This window comes from Martes martes (assembly GCF_963455335.1).
Source record: "Martes martes genome assembly, chromosome: 10".
NCBI classification, from domain to species: Eukaryota; Metazoa; Chordata; class Mammalia; order Carnivora; family Mustelidae; genus Martes; species Martes martes.
Genome location: NC_137898.1, coordinates 84,017,675 through 84,038,790, shown reverse-complemented (window position 1 = coordinate 84,038,790; position 21,116 = coordinate 84,017,675). Strand labels below are relative to the sequence as shown.

Sequence of the window (21,116 nt, the reverse complement as noted above, 5' to 3'; positions counted from 1 at the left end):
GATCGAATCCTGCATCGGGCTCCACGGAGCCCGCTTTTTCCTCTGCCTCTCTTTCTGTCTCTCATGAATAAATAAAATCTTTTTTTTTTTTAAGATTGTATTTATTTAATTGACAGCGATCACAAGTAGGCAGAGAGACTGGGGGTGGGGTGCGGGGAAGGGGGGAAGCAGGTTCCCTGCTAAGCAGAGAGCTCAATGCGGGGCTCGATCCCAGGACCCTGGGATCATGACCTGAGCCGAAGGCAGAGGCTTTAACCCACTGAGCCACCCAGGTGCCCCATACATAAAATCTTGATTAGAAAAAAAAAAACAAACCTACATCCATTGGTCCTATCTATGATTTTTGCCTCCAAAATACAGAAGTAGAATAAAGTTTTAAAATATATTTCATGTGGTGTTATATGCAATTAATGAATTGTTGAACAGTACATCAAAAACTAATGATGTATTATATATCAGTTAATTGAACATAATAAAAAAAAGAAAACAAAAACACTAATTCAAGAAGAAAAAAATAAAATATATTTCAAAATTAATGCAGTAATTTTGGACTTTGAGGTCTCCCAGATAAACTAATTAATACCTGCCTGGTTTTCCTTGCAGGTGTTGGTCCTTCTTCTATTATCCATACTTTAGCTAGACTATTTAATCTAAAACACAGTTCTTTTAGCATGTGCCCCTAGGTAAATGGTTCCCCAAAGCAAAAGAACAAAGTCTAAACCTCTTAGCAAAGCAAACAAGGCCCTTCAGAATGTTGGAGATAAGACCAAATATCTGTCTTTGGTCTTATCTCCAACACTTCCAACTTCCTATCTTATGCTCTAGTAATACCAACATTCCTGAAGTTCTTCCCACATACCATTATAATCTCTTGCTTGCTTTGCCTCTGCTCTTTGTTCTTCCAGAAAAACCCTTCTTCCTCTGCCTAACTCTCACTCACCCATCAAGATACCTCCAAGATCATCTGAAAAGAGACTGGATTTTCACATTAGATCAAGTGCCCTTTGATGTCCTCAAAGAACTTTGTTATCTGCACATACCTCTGACTCAGCATTTATCCTGGCAAATACATAAACAGTCTGTATTTTACCCATCAATAGTTGCTGACTTTGAGTTATATCCTATGGCTTACCTGTCTTTGTACCTCTAGGAATAAGAAAAATGTCTACCTGCCATGCAGAAGGTTCATAAATGTTTTCAGACCTAAAGATCTGAAGACTATATACAAATAGGAACAACTGAGAGATGAGGGGGAGGCGAGAAAAGGACAGGAAAATAAAAGAAATTTGCTATGGGCTGCACAGCCTTTTGTTCCTGATCCATCTGTGAATAAATGCCATCTGTGAATAAGTAAATATTTTCTTGGAATTATGATTAAGCCATAAGCCATGTTTTTGGTGATACTTTCTTTTGTAGGGTTGAGAATTGTGATACTGTCCTATAGTAATAAATACATATTTGGTCTCCATCCCCATTTCTGGCACAAAGCTCCTAAAACTACCTTGAAATTTCCTAAGAATGCTAAATATGTCTTGATATTCAAAATAAGACCAACTCAATCGTACCTGAGTTTATGTTAATAAGGCAACTTTTGAAAAGCCCCCAAGGAGGAGGGCAGGTTGCTAGTGGAGCCACCCATGTGATTATAGGACTGAAATTTTCAGTCCTACCCTCTTGTCCCCACCACAACCTACAGGGAGGGGAAAGGGCCTGGAAACTAAATTAAACCACCAATGGCCAATGATTTAATCAATTGTGCCTATGTAATGAGGCCTCCATAAAACCACACAAAGAGGAGGTTTGGAAAGCTTGTACACTGGTGAACACATGGAGGTGCTGGGAGAGTATGGAAGCTCCACACCCCTTCCCATATCCCTTGCCCTATACATCTCTTCCACTTGGCTGTTCCTGAGTTAAATCCTTTTATAATAACCTGATGGTCTAACAAGTAAAATGTTTTTCTGAGTTCTGTGAGCTGCCTAGCAAATTAATCAAACCCAAGGCAGGAGTCATGAGAAACTCCAATCCATAGCCAGTAGGTCATAAGTATAGGTGACACTGGACTTGTGACTGGCATCTGAAGTTGGGGGTTGGGGGGTTGGGTGTGTAGGACTGACTGTTTAACCTATGGGATCTCACACTATCCAGGTAGTATCAGAATTAAGTGCTTGATGGTATGTTAAAGAAAAAAAATAGAGACACCTGGTGGCTCAGTGGGTTAAGCCTCTGCCTTTGGCTCGGGTCATGATCTCAGGGTCCTGGGATTGAACCCCGCATTGGGCTTTCTGCTCAGCAGGAAGCCTGCTTCTCCCTTTCTCTCTCTGCTTGCCTCTCTGCCTACCTGTGATCCCTGTCTGTCAAATAAATAAATAAATAATCAAATAAATAAAAAATCTTAAAAAAAAAATACATGTCAGTAGGGCACTATCTGTTCTCATTTGTCTCATGTGCCTCAGAAGAATCAGCTACCTGATTTCTTATCATTAAAGATTCTATAAGACTCTATAGGAAATCAACTCAATGTAACATTACCAATACACTTGGTTCCCTAAACTCTCTGGCTGCAACTGAATTGATAAAATCAGAGGACCCAATCTTTGGACTGTTTACCTTAATTTATGCCCTGTCAGGCATGAAGGGAAAATGGTTATTTTCCTCAAGCTAGTATCACAAGGCATAGCAGAGAGAAGAGAAGGGAGTCTTGGAGTCTATCAGAATTCATATCCCAACTCCATTATTTAATAAATTCTGCCTCATATATAGACAAGGTCATCTTTGCGTGCTGCCAGATCTGATCTGGCAACTAGGTATCTGCCACATAGCCAGTGAGGAAGGACATATTTTCTGAAACAAGCAACTTGTGCACCCATATCTCAGGCTCATGGTCATGGAAGACCAGAGAAGAAGAACTGGTTGGATTTGAACCTACAAGGACACTTACCCGAATGATATGCAATCCAAAAATTTCCAATTTTTCACTGCTGTAGAGCTACCCAGGCTCTCTACCCACTTAGGCATTTCCAAGATTCACTGCTTTTAGCATTCTTACTGGGATGTGGGCTTCCAATAGAATTCAGCTCTCTTTGTACCCTAAGAAAATTCCAAATCTCGGGGCGCCTGAGTGGCTCAGTGGGTTAAGCCTCTGCCTTCGGCTCAGGTCATGATCTCAGGGTCCTGGGATTGAGCCCCGCATCAGGCTCTCTGCTCAGCGGGGAGCCTGCTTCCCCCTCTCTCTCTCTGCCTACCTCTCTGCCTGCTTGTGATCTCTATCAAATAAATGAATAAAATCTAAAAAAAAAAAAAATTCTATAAAAAAAAAAAAATTCCAAATCTCTACTGAATCCAGAAATTCCTTTGTCTGGTTATTAGTTCTCCAGAGGAATGCTCAGGAAGGATTTTAAAACATCCTGAAACATGAATGATAAATTTCCCTATAGTTAAGCCTTAACAGAAAAGAAATTGAGGGAGGTAGAGAGATAGAACCTAAGTTAAATAGCAGCAAAGTACTATGGCTTTTTTGTTTCACCAATGGAACTTTTATTTTTGTGACTTTATCAACAAATGATTCTATTTTGGCTTCTGTGTAACATATTTGGACCAATTTGCTGGCTAGTGGCAAATGATTCCATTCAACATCTTTTGAGTCTATTAGGCTTATAAGATTATTTACAAAAATAAATTCGTAGCTTCTAAATGAAGCTGAACTTGATAACAAATACAACAGAGTCAAAGAAGGAATGCTACCCAAAGACTTGGATTGGATTTTTGGGACAACAGAGCAAAAGGACTGAGGTGGCTTATGTTAAACCACCACCATCAATGACAAAAACCTTACTGCTTTTAAAAGAGTTTTAAGTTTTAATCACTACTGTTGTAAATTTTGCTGAAATGATAACTCGAACAATTTACAGTAACTAAAGAAAACCAAAGGATACCCATCCCAGGTTGGCAGGTTTTGTTATGATCCAGACACTAAACAACTGCACATTATATCCTATAATGAAGCTATATAGGGAAGACCACATGTATGACATGACCATACCGTACAAGTGAATGAAATCAAAGTGGGAGAAATATCCGCCATCTGAGTTCTCATTCTAATTATGCTTAAGGTTAGCATTACTCATAAGATGAACTTTAAGGATAAAAAACTAACTTGTACAGATTGTTGTCATAAGTGTTATTACTAGCATCAAAATGTTCAAAATTGTCCCGACACAGTAAACTATCCCAGATATTATTTCTTAAAAATATATGGCAGCGTGAGAACCATACTCACCTTTTGGGTTATTCAAGCACCCCACAAAGACTTCTGCCTTCTTCTTATAGACCCCAGTGATGAAACCTGTCCCTCTTTCTAGACTTACTAAGTGTTTTTATTAATACTCTTCTTTATGTAGCTTCCCAAATCAAGCATCCAGTCCCTTTAGTCTTTGGAATTTTGCTATTAATGTGCAAACAGACACGATAAACAATACCAATATTTATACTGTGTTACTCTGTGTCAGGGATTGGGGATATCAAAATGAATGCAGAATCTGTCTTCTAAGAGTTCAATCAAGAGATGAAGATAGATAGAAAGATAAATTAGAGCCAAGCTCAAAGGCTGTGTGCTGACAAGGATAAGGGTTCAGTGACCACGAAAATCCATGGAGGTCCCAGGCTAAGAGATCTTGTAATTTGGGCTCCCGATTTTTTTGTTGTAGATTTTAATCTTTCTGCCAAAGACTTTTTCACCCAAAAAACAAAATGAGAACAGAAAGGAAATTGTAAAAGATGAAGGAGATCTGAAGGATGCATAAAGAAGCTGGAAGAAAGGAGAAGAGGTATTGTCCACGGTTTAGAAAGGAAGGGAAGAAACGGTTACTATAGTATAGCTAGCAGGAGGAAAGCAATTAAAACCAACCAGAATGGGGCACCTGGGTGGCTCAGTGGGTTAAAGCCTCTGCCTTCGGCTCAGGTCATGATCCCGGGGTGGTGGGATTGAGCCCCGCACCAGGCTTTCTGCTCATCGGGGAGCCTGCTTCCCCCTCTCACTCTGCCTGCCTCTCTGCCTACTTGTGATCTCTCTCTCTCTGTCAAATAAATAAATAAAATCTTTAAAAAAATAAAAATAAAAACCAACCAGAATTCACTGGCTCAAAGCCTGACAAAAATACAAGTGGCAAAGCAGATGGGAAACTAAGGGTGGAAGATGGGAATCAGCCAAAAAGGAATGATGATACCAGTCTGTGATCTTGTGCCCCAAGAAACACACAGCAATACTCATGAGCACTATCTTTACCCAAATTAAAAAAAAAAAAAAAAAAAAAGAAAGAAAGAAAAGAAAAGAATATCTTTCTCTGAAGGAGTTTACAATTACAGTCTAGACAGAGAAGATGGTGGTACCGTGATAAAAGTTCACATATGCTCAGAATTGACAGGTAAGCACAGAAGGGGAAAGAAATACCTCTTTCCCATTCCTCTCCTGAGTCAGACCTCTTTGAGGTCATTCAAATATTTCAAACCCAGGGCTAATCTCCAACATAGTGAGGGCCACACTTATTAGAGCTGAGGAGCCCAATGAAGTGATACATAGCAGTACTTTTCAAAATTCACTGTGCATTTCAGTCAACCAGAGATCTTATTAAAATGAAGACACTGATTGAGTAAGGTCAAGAGTATGACCAAAGAGTCTGCATTTCTAATAAATTCCTAGTTGGGCTGCTAAACTGCATTTTGAATAATAAGGATATGGAGAACATGGTCTCTCTTGTTACCACGTGGAAAATTAACGACGAGGCAGGGAAAATCAGCCAAGTTCTATAAATATTATCCAAAAGAGACAGTTTAAAAGTGAGGCCAAGGAAAAGCTGCAATTAGTCCATGGCTGGATAGAATGAATCAGAAATTGACATTTTTCAAGCATCGATTTTATATTAGGCACCTTCACGCAAACATTAACCTCACAAATCCGGGGAAGAATAGGTATTATCTTTTACCAGCATGAAAGTTAAGTAACTGTCCTGAAGTTCATCAAGTTCACACATGACACAGCCAGGATTCAAAACCAAGGTCTATCTGACTCAAAATCTATGCTTTTTCCTCCAAAACAAAACATTCACTGAAAAGCCAAATTCAGAATACAACCAAACCTAAAGCAGGAATTTTAAGAAGCCATGAGAGGCTAAGATCTTTCTTTTCTAAACATCAAGTGCTATCTGATAATTAAAGAAAATGTAATTGAGAGATTCCATCCTAAAATTCTAATGTATAGAGTAGCCTTACATGAAGTATTATAGTAAAGCCCCACAGTACATACGAATTTATTTCCTAAAGTAGTCTTGTTCTTTGAGGAATAAATTAAAAACAAAATTTCCCAATAGCTAAGTAAACAACATAATAGATCAGAAAATACACATAGAAAATTTTCAAAGTGTCAATGCATTTGAGTTTAATTCTCAAAAGGGAATACTGTCCTTTCAGATTTTAGTCCCTGGCACATCAATAAAAACTAAACAATACCACTTGGCACTCTAATTCTAATGGATAAAAAAAAAAAAAAATTCAAGAATTTGGCTTAGAGAGACAATACATCTCACAATGAGCTCACCAACATTACCAGCTGGGGCCAGTTAACCACATTTACCAAATAAGGCAAGTTTTTTCAATGCTTAAAATCTTTCTACAGTGAGCTCACTTCACTTTTCACTGGATTTCTACAGTAATTGTAGAGGTCATCTCTCCAATGTGGAGCCAGTAAATCACCAGGCTCTCAAGGCAAGCGTGGGCTGCATGGTCTCTGGAGAGCATTCAGTTTGGCTCCATATTATTACTGACTGGATACAGAAGAGAAAGACACAAAAATCTACTCTAAAAGCAGAAGAGTAAGAAGCTATCTGTATTAAGGAAAACCTATTGATAAAATCAATGAAAGCTGTTTATTATTGTGCATAAAAATGGTAGACCTTATCTTATTTCTCTCAATGTATGTGTCCAGTTGCAAACATACTTGTTATCTAGTGCCCAGTTTTTACAAATAGATTCACAAATTTTAATAATTTTGGTTAACAAATGAGTCACCTTATCGTACAATCCCAAAACACCAAAATATTTTTTTTCCATTACTAATGGCTGCTTTTGTATGGTTGTAAAATGGTGCACATGAACAAAAGAAATTTAAATCTATAATGAGATTTTACCACATTTTTACTTAAAATAACACTTTTGGGAAGAAGGCTGTCCACATATTTAGCAGTTCCAGCTGCAATTTGAAACCTCAACAAAGGCAAGCAATTATAAAGTGGTTTTTACTTGGCCATCTCTTAACTATTTAAATATATTCTACTTCAGAGTATAAAAGGATTCATCTTTTTCTAAATTGCTATCTGCAAAAAAAAAAAAAAAGCTCTAAACTGAGAATATATATTTGGCATCAAAGATAACATTCCCAGGAAGATATATATGCTTGAAATAAAAAATGTTGGTGTTTATGACTTTTAGCCACTAACCTGTTCAAAGTCACACCCAATTTATATTACAATAAATTCTGTGGTTTTCTAATCTAGGAAGCTAAGTAATCACATTTACTTTATTAAGATTGATACCAGAGAAGGTCTATATTTGCATGGAGACCTACAGGATTACAGAGGTTAAAAATGAAATTTGTCTCAGGACTCAGACTAGGCATTGCAAAATTTTTTCTGCAAGATAGTAATCTTGGGGCCAGATAGTAATATTTTATGCTTTGTGGGCCATACGGTCTCTGACACAACTGTTACTCAATTCTGCTCTTCTAGGATGAGAACCGCCATAGAAAACCCAAACAAATGGGCAATGCTGTCTTCTAATAAAGACTTTTTTATGGGCACTGAAATTTGATTTCACATAATTTTCATGTCACAAAATATTGTTCTTTTAGTTTCTTAAACTATTTAAAAATATAAAAACCACACACATTCATAGTTCGAGGGACACAGGTAGTGAGCCAAATCTGGCATACAATTTGCCACACTTGGACTTAAAACAGAAATTAAAATCATTTTCAACTCAGAAAAGGAAACAAAGGACGGGGCGCCTGCGTGGCTCAGTGGGTTCAGCCTCTGCCTTTGGCTCAGGTCATGATCTCGGGGTCCTGGGATCGAGCCCCGCATCAGGCTGTCTGCTCAGCAGGGAGCCTGCTTCCCCCTCTCTCTCTCTGCCTGCCTCTCGGCCTACTTGTGATCTTTCTCTCTGTCAAATAAAAAAATAAAATCTTTTAAAAAAAAAAAAGGAAACAAAGGACACCCTTAACTCTTCGGGGTGGGAAACTCATCCTGAGTAGAAGAGAATGGAGTCACCCTCGGTCCCTTAATGAGAAACTTGCTCAGCACTGGCACTGGTACATATGAACTGCTAAAAATATCACACAGGATGGCCGGCTCACCCTCTTCTGTGCCATCATTCTTTTGGGAATTTGTTAACAGCTGAACTCACAGATAGGAATATCAGCCTCTCAGACCCAAAGGCAAGGACAGAAGTAAATTCTAAAGAGGAAAGATATAGTAGACTGGAGAAATATATTGACTCAGAAGAAAAGCATTACAATGGCAAGAGCCCAAGGGGCACCTGGGGGGCTTAGTCAGTTAAGTATCCAACTCCTGATTTCAGCTCAGGTCGTGATCTCAGGGTCCTGAGATCCAGCCCCACCTCAGGCTCCTGCTCAGCACAGAGTTTGCTTAAGATTCTTTCTGCCTCTCCCTCTGCTCCTTGCACGCTTGTGCACTGATACACATGTGCATGCTCTCTCTCAATAAATAAGATCCTAAAAAAACTAAAAAAACAAAAACACAGTGGCCTAAGAAAACTGCAGGGCTAACAAAGGGGTTCATCTTTGAACTACGTGGGGAATGGGGAGGATTATTCTAGAGGTTTGTGGTTGGATGGAGGGTATTCAGTGGGAGCTTAGAGTCAGAGACCTTTATATGACACAGGCCTAAGGTTCCTGTTGGTGTGGTTTTCCGGTTACATGCCTGTGCAGCTGGCAGGTATACAGAAACGGCTAGATAAACTGATGGCAGGAAAAAATTACATAAACATTCTAATGCAAGTATTGATGAATTATGGGCTGACAGCTAGTTTCTCAGATTCCAGCCTTTCACAATGCTCCTATCTTCTTAAAATACAGACTAAGACTCTGCCCACCTGAGTATCATATCTGCCATATGAGTAAATTATCATGGCTACAAGCATGTGCCTTAGAGACAAACTGCCTGGGTTCAATCTCTGTGCTTTGTCATTTACCAGCTGCCTATTCCTTAATAAATCACATTATTTTCTCTGTGGCTCAAGTGTACTCATTGATAAGAAGAGGATGAAAATAATAGCCCCTACCTCACAGAGCTGTAAAGACGAAATAAATATATGATACCTGCCTAGAATACATTTGATATGTATGATCAATATCTATTATATCCTATTCATCATTATCATGATTTTTGTTACACCCCAAAACAAAACAAAACAAAAAACCCTCCTTAGTGGCAACACAAAACTCTCCATTATTCTGCCTTAGCTGAATATTTCCTGCCTCATTTCTCACTAATTCACCTTCACCTTTCATTTATATTTGCATGCTAAGCTATGGCCCAATATTTATTCACATTATGGGTTATCACATTAGGGGGTTATAACTAGCATTTGTTTGAATGAAATAGATTACAGTAGAATACAACTGAAAATATCAGGTTATATCATAGGTTATAACAGAAGAGTGTTAGTGCATATATTCATTGCATTATGACATAAAATGCATTTCTTAATGTGGTTCATGTTGCAGGCAGGGTGGGACACTAAAATCAACAGCTCTAATCACATCGGAATATACCAACTTTCTAAGCCACATCACAATTTTTTTTACACCATTATGACTCTTCTCTTTTGTTTGGGATGTTGTTTACCACTTGCACTAACTGGAAAGTTTCTGCTAGCCATTACATTGCATGTGCTGATGCCAGAACATCACAAAAGTCTTTGCCAGAAAAAACTGTTCCACTGTTCTTGTAAAACTATGGGTGTACTCATATATACCATTAATTCCATTTCATCATAATTATCTGTTTCTCTGTGACTGCTTTTGCTGTACTGTTAACCCCATGAAGGCAAGCATCATATTTTATTTTTGTGCTTTGGAGTCCCTAGACTCCACACCATCTCTAACAAAGCAGATCGACACTGTCTAGTTGAATGCTTTTGTATCAATAACTTAAGATGGATGATGGCATGCTAATCAACTCTCTAATGACTCAGAGACAGGCAAGGAGGATTAAGTAGTAGAGAAGAACCTGTTATTAGATGATAAAGTATAGATGCCAAAATATCTCATTACTTTGGAATGAAGTAGCAAAAGTCTCACCATCAAATCCATAGTCTACTAAGCAAGTATGGAATCAAAGTGTTCTACCATAATTGCTGCTGAGATTTTATTTTGATCTGAATAAACATTACAACACGAACAATGAAAAGGTAATTAATTTTATCAGCTACTATTGATAAATATATTTTTTAATGTAGTAGTAACCAGACACTGTTTGGAGTTTCAAGTTCAATTTTCACTGCTAAATTTTAACAAGAACACTTAAAAACTGAAACTCTTTATAGAAAACAAGAGTTTGGTAGTTGAAACAATGTCCTCTTAAAAATAACTATATATAACAGGAATGTTCAACAAATGCAGATGCTTCCTTATACTGACCCTAGCAACTTTGGCAATGGGTACTAAGTATATGTTTGTTTATTTTTTGCTGGACTAAATAAATTTTCTGTATTTCAGATGTAACAAAAGGTTGAATTAATTTTAAAAGGAAAGTACTGTTAAGTTCTTCATGATTTTTAAAGCTATCAAAGTTTCCTAAATATTAACTCAATGATTTTATAGTCTTTAGAGCATTTCCAATTACTTCAATGTGTATTAAGTTTTAATTCTAATTTGATACACGTAAAACATAGGAAAGGGCCATAAAAATAGCCCAATAAAACACCATTAAAATTCAAATGCTGATATAATTCATTTGCGACAACCCTAAAAAATATTATAAGGCACAAAAATTAGTATTCTGTAAAAATTATTTGTAAAGTCCTTCATCCTTCTTCTTTGCTAGATCACCCCGATAATAAGTTCTGACATGTTTGTGTGTTTTCTCAATAAACAAGCAACTATTACAGTATAAAATTAAACACAGGAGGGTATTACTCATAGCGGGTAGTCATTTTATAAGAGCTCCCCAGTTAACATCAAATGACATATACTACCTACCTATTCCTGATGCTTGAAATGTAATCCTCTTTGTATCTGCAACTTGCTTTGAATTCTAAAACACAGTGTGAAATAAAATGTTTTGCAATTTTAGTGTGTTGAGTTTTCCACAGAAATCAATATAAAGATTCCTATGTGTTTCAGAATATTTCTAACCATTTAAATTTGGGGGAAAAAAAATCACTGATAGTTTCCCAACCACCTCAAGGACAAGTGCAAAGGCAGGGATCACAAACAAAGAAGGTGTAAGTAAAAATATCAATGTATATAGTAAATAGAAGCAAAAATTCTGATGAAGCAAATTCTTCTGCAATAGAGCAGCCAGTAAATGTGCTAGAGGAAAAAAATGTATATACAAATAAAAACTCCAACTATTGAACCAAGGAAACCACCTTGTTTTTTAGAGAAGATATAAAGTACACAGGAGACATTTCTTCAGGGAAATGTTCCAAGTGAAGCTTCTGAACTCCTCACTGTTGTCCCTATTGAGTCAAGAGACCTAGAAAATTCTCATTAGTTATTTGGAGTTTCTCCTTCTACCAGATTAACTTTAAGTAACTGGATTTGATACAGAGAAGACTTCATTACATGGAAACAGGCTTAATTCTTACTCAGGAAGCCCGACCACTGAAGAATGAAAAAAAAATTCTATTGCATAACAAGGTTTCCCTCTCTAGAACTCTCAGTGTCAATTTTAACAATGACACTGGGGAGGCTCTACTGCATTTCATCAATTACCATTATGTAGGACACTTGTAAATTGCATTAAAATTTAATAAACTATATATTTGACCTAAAAACTAGCATAAGGGGGGGGGGGAAGACTGGGTGGCTTAGTTGGTTAAGCATACGAATCTTTTTTTAAAATATTTTACTTATTTATTTGACAGAGAGAGATAGAGAGTGATCACAAGCAGGGCAAGTGAGAGAGGGAGAAGCAGGTTCTCCACTGAGCAGGGAGCCAGACGTGGGGCACGATCGCAGACCATGACCTGAGCCAAAGGCAGACACCCAACTGACAGAGCCACTCAGGTGCCCCATTTGACTCTTGATTTCAGCTCAGGTCATGGTCTCAGAGTCCTGAGATCAAGCCCCACATTGGGCTCCACATTCTGTGAGAAGTCAATCCACTTGATATTCTTCCCCTCTCCCTTCTCCTTCTGCACCCCCACTCATGCTCCTTTGTGTTCTCTCTCAAATAAATAATCAAATCTTTAAAAAATTAGCAAAAGGATCATTTGTAAAAATATAATTTTGGGGGATATTTAAAATGTTTCCTAAGTATCAGTCTCTAGGCATCAACATAAGGATAATCAGGAGGAAGAAAAGTGATAATCTTATCTTCAATTTATTATAATCAAACTATAACACAAGTTTATCCTCCTGAGCATGTACCACCCACTTAACGAAGTTAAAATAATCTATGTATGTATGTAAACACACATATACATTTAAAATATAGTAATGTAAAATATATATATTGATTGAGTTGTTCAGCAGAATGCCTTTAGTTATGTCCCTCCCCAGAATTCTAACTGTGGGAGGCTCAGCTTTTCTAATGGACCAGCAAGCTCTGAAATGTAAAAAACATGATACCTCAGCAATTTTTGAAACATGTACAGACACTGAATGGCAGCACCTGTCAAGTAGAAAGACTACTACTGACTCACCTGTCCCCAGGGGATGTGATCTGGTTTGTTTTTCTAGTGATGGCAATGGGGTCAATTAGAGCAAATACTCACTTTACAAGATGTTGTAAGGATGATGAAAACACACTATAAACTATAACAAAAAATGCACTTACATTCCCGTGATAAAGGCAGGTATAATATGTTGCCCAAATTACTGAATTAGATAGCAGAAGGTATGGACTTGAGTCCCCAGCTAAAGTACATGTGTACCTCTGGATTGTTGGCAATACTTCTTGATCTTTCTTGACCTTTCAAGTTAGTCCTGTGGAAAATACTTCCTACCTTCCTACTTTGTAGGACTGTTGTAAGTAATAGCACTTCACAAATTTTACAGTTATTAAGTATAAGTAACGTCCAGGTAAGAGGTAAGACCCTCTTGCTTGGTAACCCTATGAATTGCACTTAATAACCAACAAATCAACACTGATTTGTCTCTGCCTGTAAAACAAAATAAGGTAAACTAAACTACATGAATCTTATTTTTACTGAAATACTTTGATACTAACAGAATGTATATAACATGAATACTAATTATTAACTATAAGAGCAATTAATACCTTAGCACTTAATATGTAGAAGAAATTATGTGAAGAAATTTGTGAAATGTCAAATTATGCTGTCATATCAATCCTATGAAGATGGTTCTTTTATTGTCTCCATTTTTTTCAGATGGGGAAAGGTAAAAAAGGTAATTAACTTACCCAAATCCGCAGTTCCTATGAGTATTATATGTCAGGTTTTGATCTCAAGTTTGTATGACTCAACAGAACTTGCTGATAAATTATGAGACATTATCCTGTTCTCCAAATGAGCTAACCAGACAATTTTCCTTCTTTAAGAACAAAGGAATTAATATTTCTTGAGTACCAAACATGTAGTGGTGCTACTAGAGAACTATATAGGTTTTAGCTCATTTCTGTTTAAAAAATGAATGTACTCCTTTACTAGCTCCATGACCTCAGCCCATTTGCTTAATTTCTCTGCACCTCAGCTTATTCATCTAAAAATGTGTTTAGGGGCCCCTGGGTGGCTCAGTGGGTTAAGTCCTCTGCCTTCAGCTCAGGTCATGATCCCAGGGTCCTGGGATCGAGCCCCAAATCGGGCTCTCTGCTCAGCAGGGAGCCTGCTTCCTCCTCTCTCTCTCTGCCTGCCTCTCTGCCTGCCTCTCTGCCTACTTGTGATCTCTGTCTGTCAAATAAATAAATAAAATCTTAAAAAATGTGTTTAACAGTTTTCCTATCTAATATGCTAGATATGAGGATTAAATGAGTTTCAAGTAAAGTAGTACTTGGTTACCTATTATGAAGGATAATAATTATTATTATTGCTTAAAAAAAGATGACGAAATAACAAAAACCAACAATTCTCAAACCCCATGTAATAGGTTCTAATGACAGAAAGTACAATAAAGAGAGAATTACAAGTAGTTTCAAAACAACTATCAAATAGTTTATAATTTGCCCTGAAAATTCAGCCCCAGAGAACATCTGTCCAGGAAACAGACTCAGCTCAGCCGCACATGAAAAACCAATCCTGGGTGCCTGGGTGGCTCAGTGGGTTAAGCCTCTGCCTTCGGCTCAGGTCATGATCTCAGGGTCCTGGGATGGAGTCCCGCATCGGGCTCTCCGCTCAGCGGGGAGCCTCTCTCCTCTCTCTCCCTCTGCCTGCTTCTCTGCCTACTTGTGATCTCTCTCTGCCCAATAAATAAATAAAATCTTAAAAAAAAAAAAAAAAAGAAAGAAAAAGAAAAACCAATTCTGACCATCCTCTGTAGAACTTGTTGACAACTGGAGGAAAAATAAGGTCATGTGACACTAGAAACCATACTCTGACACTAGAAACCACAATTTTAATTTTTTTTAAAGATTTTATTTATTTATTTGACAGACGGAGATCCACAAATAGGCAGAGAAGCAGGCAGAGAGAGAGGAGGAAGCAGGCTCCCCGCTGAGCAGAGAGCCCGATGCGGGGCTGGATCCCAGGTCCCTGGGATCATGACCTGAGCTGAAGGCAGAGGCTTTAACCCACTGAGCCACCCAGGCGCCCCTAGAAACCACAATTTTAGATGGTTCCTATCATGAGTCCAATGTATTACCCATTAAATTAGATTAATAACTCAGTCAAGTGGCAAAAACTTTTTAATTTGGAGTAAGTAAAATATCTGTAATCCTTCTAGATTCTTTAAGTTCTTTGTATATTTGAGACAACAAATGAGATTAAAGCCATTTTTCACATGATAGAAATCTAAGACTAACAAATTAATCATGACAATTCTTCACAGATTTTAGACACTACATGCTAAAATAATTATATGTACAAGATGTGTTTAAAAACAATAAATGCCCAGAGACAGAACCAAACTCTACTATGGAGAAAACAAGAACAAGAATCATTGGATTCCATTACAGTCTTCAACATAAAGAAAATCAAGTTCTACTGTGAAATGACTAATACTACATTGTCTATTTTTCACAGAACAATATTCATATGCTTTCTATTAAGGTCTACTTAAAAATGTCTTTAAAAAAAATTAAACCAGTCTTGAATAACATTTCCCACAGAAATGAAAATGTCTTTAATGGGCAGTATTTCTCAAGACTGTTATCTCTATTGAAATAAGTCAGTATTACATGTCTACTGTGTGATGAGGAAAATTAAAAATCAAACGAAATATGTGAACTAGGCTTGATTCAAAGTAGGCAAGCTTGAAACATAAAGTGGGCATACTTGAAACGTTTTTATAATTAAGATACATTTCACACTGAATCATCTTTGCTAAAGGTTAGGGAAATAAAATATTTTACAAAAGAGTATTCTAAAGAATAGTAGAGGAGGAATCAAAATACTATTGGTCTGAGGAATTTAGTTCTTAATCCTCACTGTGCCAATAACTAGCTGCTCAGTCTGATTATATGTGGAAAATGAGTCCTTGGTCTCCTGAAAGTCAGTTCCATCTCTTAAAATATGTAACAGACTGGTATGTATATATGCTTACACTATTTTTCCTAATATATTTGTCTTTGAGTAGGAACTCAAATATGGAGTACTACTTATATTTAAGAGTCTGCCAGTGTATGTGATAACAGGTGTAGAAAGGACTTAAAATGGATTCTCTCTGGGGGCAAGGAGGAGATTTTTGAATGCAATCAAATACAGTTGTCAATTTAATGCAAACAAGTCATAGTCCATTTTGCTCTATTAGAAAGCTGTTCTGGATATATTACTATTGTGAAAATTTTAGTTCGCATTAATCACTCTGGATACCTATTCTCCTCATTTTTAGAATTGAAATCAGCATCAACAGGATACAAATTAAAAAAAAAAAAACTAAACATTCAATTCTATACTCTGACACATGTAATATGTCAGGCCTGCAAACAATTCCATTCTGCATCTACCAGCACACTAAGAACCTCTACATAAATACACTTTTGCAACTGTTTATAGATAATTTTAGGTATTAAAAAAATAGGAACCACCTCCTCTATCCTTCAGTTCAGCAACCCCCATCATTAATCTTTTCTAATGGTTCTCAATAGTGCTTGTTCTCCACAACTGTAACTCACACAGCAAAGTATCAGGTGTCTCAAAGTACACAGAACAAACTACAAAGGAAATGTTTGTGGTCCATACACTTTGTCCACTTCAGTTAAATAGGATCACCTGGTTGTGAGGAGCGGGCTACTTTGACTCAGCATTTTCCACTTGACCCAAGCTGAAGAGGTCACTGACTGCAGTGGAGGAATCTACACTTAACCGATGTTCTTGCTTTCCAGCTAGCTCATTAGCCTGAACACACTTGCTCAAAACCTCTACAGTACAGACTGTAAAAAGCAGCAGAGTGTCATTTGGAGAATTAACTCTATTTATCAAGAAAATACATAAGGTAAGGTGAAATAAGGAATAAACCGATAGAAAAAATAAACACCTTCAAATATTTTAATTTCTATCACAAAATTTCTGTAATACCAAAATAAAACTGACCTATACATATTTCAGAAGAAAATGCTTGGTTTTTATTCACTTTACTTAACAAGGATTACTTAACAACTTACAAACAATTTAGTACTAAGAGCATCAGGCAGATAAAGTGCACAGAATCACCACAACCAAAAGGCCAAGTGCAATAATATTTAGGTTCAAGATTTCATTTGAACTCACTTAGGAGCAACTTTAAAATACCTTCCCCAATCACAAGGCAAAGGCATAGTATACTGTGTGTGCTCTCAGCTGGTAACACCCAGCAACTGAGATATTTAAAAAAAAAAAAAAACAATAAAATAAAAGATAAAATAAAATGTATATAATTATTCATTTTAACTATAGCTAATTTAAACTCTTAAATAAGAATAAAAATAAAATAAAATGGGTGTAATTATTCATGTTATTTTAACTATAGGTAACTTAAACACTTAAATAAGAATAATCCATACACAAGTAAAGTCTACTATTTTAGAGGGATCATAACACTTTCACAGAGCTCTTTAAATTTTTTTATTAAAGTTTTTTATTTATTTGAGAGAGAGAAAGAGAGAGAGAAAGTGCACACAAGCAGGAGGAGGGGCAGAAGGAAAGATAATACTGAAGTTGACTCCCCACTGAGCACAGAGCCTCCATGCAGGGCTCAATCCCAGGACCTTGACATGACCTGAACCAAAACCAAACGTTGGACACTTAACCAACTGAGCCACCCAGATGCCCCACAAAGCTTTCATTTTATAAAAGTATCACTGGAGTGAGACATTGTAAATTGGGGCTCTAAAGTAAAATTGATTAATTTCAGATATGTAGTCTGACTTCCTAGCTCTGTAATCTGTTAAGGTCACCTCGTGATTTTCCTCATTGTGAAAGCAGGTGTAACACCCACACTCACCTCACAGGTTGCTTATGAGAACTTAATTAAGTCACAGATGTAATAGCTCAGTGAAAACCCCTACAATTATAGATATAAATAAAGATTAGCTACTATTATTCCTGAAAAAAAACTCTTCCTTGCTCTGAGCACACTGAACATTCTTATTTTCTTCCTTCTTCGGCCCTTCCTTCTCAACTTCCTTATCTGTCCTGTTTTTCTCTCCCAAACAAAAAATGTTAAGTTCTCATATTATATACAACCTCGGTCCTCTTCTCATTTTATCCTTTCCCAGAAAGAATTTAATCTTGCCCATGATTTTAATTAACACCTAGAAGACAATTCCCAAATGTGTATTTCTAAATCAGATCTGAATATACACGTGCCAACTCAACATATCCACTTGGGTATCTTGGAGGAACCTCAAATTCATTATAACTAAAAGCCAAACTCACCATTTTTGCCACCCAAACATAAATGTTGCCTACTAAAATCACCCAATTATAAAACCCAGGACCCTAAGAGTAATCCCTGAAATGTCCTGTTTCTCACCTCCCAATATGTAACCCATTTCTTACCTTTCCCATTTTACCTCTGAAATACATCCCTTTGTCTTCACAGCCACTATCATCTTCTGAATCTAAAGTTACTATCCAATAGCCCCCAAATTGGTTTTCCCAAAGCAGTCCTACCCCTCCAATCCCTGTATTACATCTAACTTTTAAAATACAAACATAATATAAACAAACAAATGAATAAAATGCAAATATCACACCTCTAGCTGTAACTTTTCTTTGGCTCATTAGTGCCCTCAGAATAAGAAGCAAAATACTTTGGACCATTAATAAAGCTGTGCATGTGCCCTCTTGTCTTCATTATCCTCTATATTCCTAAAATCCTTTTTCTTCTAAAATGCTAGGCTCTATCCTCCTTTGAGGCCTTTCTTCATACCCACTCTGTTGGGAATATGAAAGGTTTTCCACTTCCTTCTCTTGAACTCCCATTTCCAGCTATTTCTTTATCATTTAGTTCGCTGCTTAATCAATACTTCCTCCAGAAGGTGTTTCCTGGTTCTCTGGACAAGGTCAATTTTTATTAATTATATTCTCACAAAGCACTCTTTACTATTGCATCACAATCCTCAGTGCGTTTGTAATTACTCTGGTGTCTGCTTTCCACAAAAGATAATAAGGGACAAACAGCAGCAGGCAAGCCTGTCTTGTTTACAGTTATATCCCTTAATCTTATAAAACACCATGCTTTTCACAGTAGGCCAACTATGATATTGATAAATGTTTGCTGAATTAATTAACATAAAAATGGTTCTGATTTAGTCCCTAATTTGATAATATTTATAATTTGTAGAGAAATGCACATAAAACTAATTCAACAGACTGTACCAGCTTTTTACAGTAAATCACCAAAAAAACCCTACTTGATCTATAAGAAAAATAATCAATTCTGGAAGGCAAATAAATAATATGAAGAAAGGCCCATATGAGGAAGGCTTCTTTCTGGTGCTGGGATATGAATGAAGCCGTAGAGAGCTAACAGGACTTCAACAAGCAAAGGATAAAAAGTATTCCAAGAAGAGGGAAATTTGGGCAAAGCCACAGACCTAGTCAGGGTATAAACAGAGACTGGTGAACAGACAATGTGCCTAAGGAGAGAGGTATACTGAAATACAGCAATATTTGCTATATATAGGAAAATATATTTGCTATACTGAAATAACACCAAATGGACACACTGTGGAAAGCTGGAAAGCTTTCATTATCAGAATTAAACTATCTCTCAAGGAGAACCACTGAAAATTTCATCATTAAAGAATGATGAAGACAACAAAAACATGTTAACAGATTAAGATGAAGTGTGGAGACCAACTAGTAAGCTATATCAATATTTCAGGTGGAAAGGAAAGAGAAAAGGAGGAAAAATAATTATACAGTAGAACAACACTGCTTGAATGGGGAAGGGGTAGGTGATTGACTAAATGGAAAACCAAAACAGAGAAAAGATAGAAGAAGGATTTCAAAAGTTTTTTCACAAACACATTTTTTTTAAAAGACTTAACTTATTTATTTGAAAGAGAACATAAGCAGGAGGGGAAGAGGGAGAAAGAGAGAGATTCCCAAACAGACTCCATGCTGAGCATGGAGCCCAACACAGGGCCTGACCTCCAGACCTAAAATCATTCCTGAGCCGAAACCAAGAGTGGGACACTTAACCAACTGTGCCACCCAGGCTCCCCTCACAAAATATTTTTATTAATAATGAAAAAATACAAAATATAATAAAAGTTCTTTTATAATTACTGCCTGAGTTTTCAATACACTTTATACATAATTTTTATTTTATATGGTTAGGAAAACTCCTCACTTTTACTATAATTTCACTCTCTTTAAAATAGTTAATTTCCTACAATCGTTGGGATGGAAGGAACTACCTTAAAACATGCTGACTTTCTCTATTCAGTAGAAGAAAATCCTTTATGTCTAAAAGAATTCCAGTCTTTGTAATAGGCTCTGTGCAAAAGTTAAAAATGACGTACAGAATTTTTTTTTGACGTACGGAATTTTTTAAAAGGTCATTCTAATTTCAAAAATATTAACATCTGAAAGTATGTCATCTTTAATTATCAGGAGAATATCTGAAGAATAATAAAATATAACACTTACTTTTGCCGCACCTATCTGTTCTTTGCGAAATTTCTCAAGTGGAGCAATTAATACATCATTAGCGTTTTGAATCTGAAATTGAAAATGCAAACACATTAAGTTCTATAATATTTCATGTAAATATTAAAAAAAAACAGATAGCTCCTTTATTCAACTTACTTAAATAAAGAACTTTCGTTATCTTGACGGCTTCTATAAATGAAATAAAAATACCTTGCATGTTATACAGTAATTTCTACTTTACAAGGTTGTTTTCACAAATTATTTCACTTAATTCCAACAATAACATGAATAATGGAAACCAAGTATACATGTTGAGATCCTAGTCTAAATATTTAATTTTGTATTCTAAGATGTAACTAAGAAATAACACAGATATTTGCAAATACATTTAATTACTCTGGTTTAATGCAGTTAGTTTAAGCATCATTTTAAAATCAAATCATATAAAGCTCTTCTATTTGCCACTAGAATGTTATTCTACAGCTGCAAAATAAAATAAGGTTCATTTTCTTCTATTTAATTAGATTTCTTACACTTGGGATTTGCCTGAATGTTCATATACTTCCAACCCTACTATAATATTACCTGATTTCATTTCAATGAACAGTATTTTAGCCCCA

The 21,116-nt window shown here is 36.5% G+C and overlaps 1 protein-coding gene across 2 annotated transcripts in view; it reads right to left on the bottom strand.

Annotated features, from left to right (window-relative positions):
- ARHGAP42 (Rho GTPase activating protein 42) overlaps nucleotides 1–21,116 on the bottom strand; it is a 287,317-nt gene that overhangs the window by 127,326 nt on the left and 138,875 nt on the right. For both annotated transcript variants that reach the window (XM_080816690.1, XM_080816689.1), the window contains exon 4: nucleotides 20,494–20,565. In XM_080816690.1, the coding sequence (XP_080672816.1) occupies nucleotides 20,494–20,565 (72 nt within the window). The remainder of the gene's footprint in view (nucleotides 1–20,493; nucleotides 20,566–21,116) is intronic.